The 2,501-nt window shown below is 39.3% G+C and overlaps 1 protein-coding gene across 1 annotated transcript; it reads left to right on the forward strand.

Annotated features, from left to right (window-relative positions):
• The first annotated feature begins 1,835 nt into the window (after window positions 1–1,835).
• LOC133563752 (piercer of microtubule wall 2 protein-like) lies at window positions 1,836–2,165 on the forward strand. Its single transcript, XM_061918047.1, has one exon. The coding sequence runs from the start codon at window positions 1,836–1,838 to the stop codon at window positions 2,163–2,165; it is 330 nt and encodes a 109-aa protein (XP_061774031.1).
• Window positions 2,166–2,501: the final 336 nt, after the last annotated feature.

Genomic DNA, 2,501 nt, shown 5'->3' on the forward strand with positions numbered 1-2,501 from the left:
TATGTATGTATATATATATATATATATATATATATACACATATACATATATATATTAGGGCTGCGAATTATATATATACATACACATATGTATATACATATATATATATAATTCTAAAATGTTTATATATATATATATATATATACACATATATATATATATATTTCTAAATTGTTTGTAAATATTGCAATTTATAAATAAAGGTTTATAAAATTAATATAAATAAATAGGTCCGTCTATCTGTGTTGGCCCTGAGAAAGGCTCTAGCACACCCCACCCCACCCCCGACCCCAAAAGGGATAAGCGGTAGGGAATGGATGGATAGAAATAGAAAAAAAATATATGTTAACACAGTTTTAAATTATTAAACAAACAACAAACCCAAATAGATACATTATTATTTATTGTATTTTAATTTACTATTAAAACATTTCTGCGCATTGTCCCGCCCACAACACCGGTTGTTTAATGATCACCATGGCAACCAAACTCTACTGCCGACCTCAGGGAGAACAACGCGAGTTTGGAGAATCCGCTTTCTGACGGTATTTTGTCTTCATGTTGTTTACAATTTATGTTGCTGTTGAAATGACTGTTCGATTGTTTTGTGCCATGTGCTTTTTCAAAACAAAATATTTAGCATCAAAGACGAATAGTAAAATGAACGGTTTACCACTCGTGGAGGGCGGGTCTAGAGTCGCGTGATGAGATGACGTAACCTGGTGATAGTTTAATTTGGGGGTGGGAGATACTGCAAATACTTTCATTAGTGGTGAGGGATGTGTTGTCTTGTATAATCATAAAATATGCAGACGAGGCGTGTTGGCTGAGTTATTAAAGTTTACTCCACAGCGTTCAACCTAAACAGAGCATGCTCTTCATTACTGTGGCATGCTGGGTAATGAAGTTCCTATGTTACCTAGCTCATAAAATCACAGGAGACACTGCATATTTGGCTATCGTCAGACCCGATACCAAACTTTTATGAGCCTTCATTGATTTTGTCTTTAACTTGTTGATCGTGATAATTAAATGAAACCCTTAATTGCAAACAACTTAACACGAAATATAACAATGTATGACAGTCTAGCAATGGCAACAAAAATCGCGTTCATTACATACTGTATAGCGTCTAAAAATGCACACCGACGTTCTTTTTAACTTTTTAGTTTAAAAATCACGCAAACAGGTTTGATTCCAACATCACGCGTCTATCTTCGTCTTTTACCTTCCAATAACAACAATCCTTCAGTCATTATCCGTCATCGCCTTCCATGCGTGGTGCATTCAAAACAGTGGGAACTCCGCACATCACCCACCCGCGAACGCAGCATAAACCCCAAAAGGTCGTAATTTTCAAATAATCGTTTCATCAAAATAAAGTGAATCGTGCATTCAAATCCGATTATCAAGACTTCCTCCCAGGAGCTTGTGAAATTCAACAGACGCAAACTGAACGAACTTATCACGCTAGTATTGGTGCTGTACCTGCTATCGACATCGTTGACATCCTCCCACCGCTATTTTCCACCTCAGTATGACAAAGACACATTTAGGACGACGTGTGAACAAACGTCGCCGTACAAAGAGTCGACTAACATGGCGAGTAGTCTGGCTTTGCTTAGCGTAATGCTGCAAACTAAAGCTAATCATGATTATAAAGATGATCATGAGGTCTATGGGGAAATCGATGAAGATGGATATTTTTGGTGCGTGTTTCTATTAGCGACTGTGTGCCACCTATACAGGTATAAGCAGCAATATTATGAAATTAACTTAATTTTGTGACTTTTCAAATATTAAAATAAATGTTTACTTAAATAGGGGCTTCAGTGATGTCATCCTCCAGTGAAAAGCAGGCAGAAAACACACAAGCATGCATCACCCCTGGCAACCCAGTCTTCTCCTGCACATTCAATCCATCCTTCAAAGGTCCACCTGCGACACCCTGGTCCAAGCCCCAGAACGCCCTGTACAGGACCACCTCTGCGGACTATGGCCTGTATCCTCCGTGCGCTGAAACCACCGCGTGTACTTTCCACCCGAGAACCCAAAAGTTCACCAAACATTTGAGCAGGAGCGGCATGTACCGAGACACCTGCTTCAACACCACGGTGGACCGCAGCAGGGTGTACGACTGTCCCAATTTACAACACACTATCTGACTCTCCAGCTTGACTCAGTGAGAGGTGTTGAGGGCGGCAATAAACTATTTCTGCCGAATAGTACATGCTTTGATGACGATTCGGAACCCAAACATGTATCGCACGATTACTATCTTGGTTCATAAGACAAGAATTTCACTGCATATTGTGGTTATGTACAATTACTCATAGTTTTAAATAAAGACAACAGGACTATTCTCAGGCAGTGTTTATGAATCATACCGCTGAAAAATGCACTTTAGCGCTGGGTTTCTTAACTATGGGACCAGGGCACATTTCCCCTGTGAGGGCCGCCAAAAATATCTCTTAGCCCACAAGTCAATCAATCATCAATCA

The sequence above is a fragment of the Nerophis ophidion genome, linkage group LG12 (genome assembly GCF_033978795.1).
Source record: "Nerophis ophidion isolate RoL-2023_Sa linkage group LG12, RoL_Noph_v1.0, whole genome shotgun sequence".
Classification (NCBI taxonomy): Eukaryota; Metazoa; Chordata; class Actinopteri; order Syngnathiformes; family Syngnathidae; genus Nerophis; species Nerophis ophidion.

Bases quoted from the DNA above. Each gene is read 5' to 3' on its own strand.
- LOC133563752 (XM_061918047.1), top strand. From the start codon at position 1,836: ATGTCATCCTCCAGTGAAAAGCAGGCAGAAAACACACAAGCATGCATC.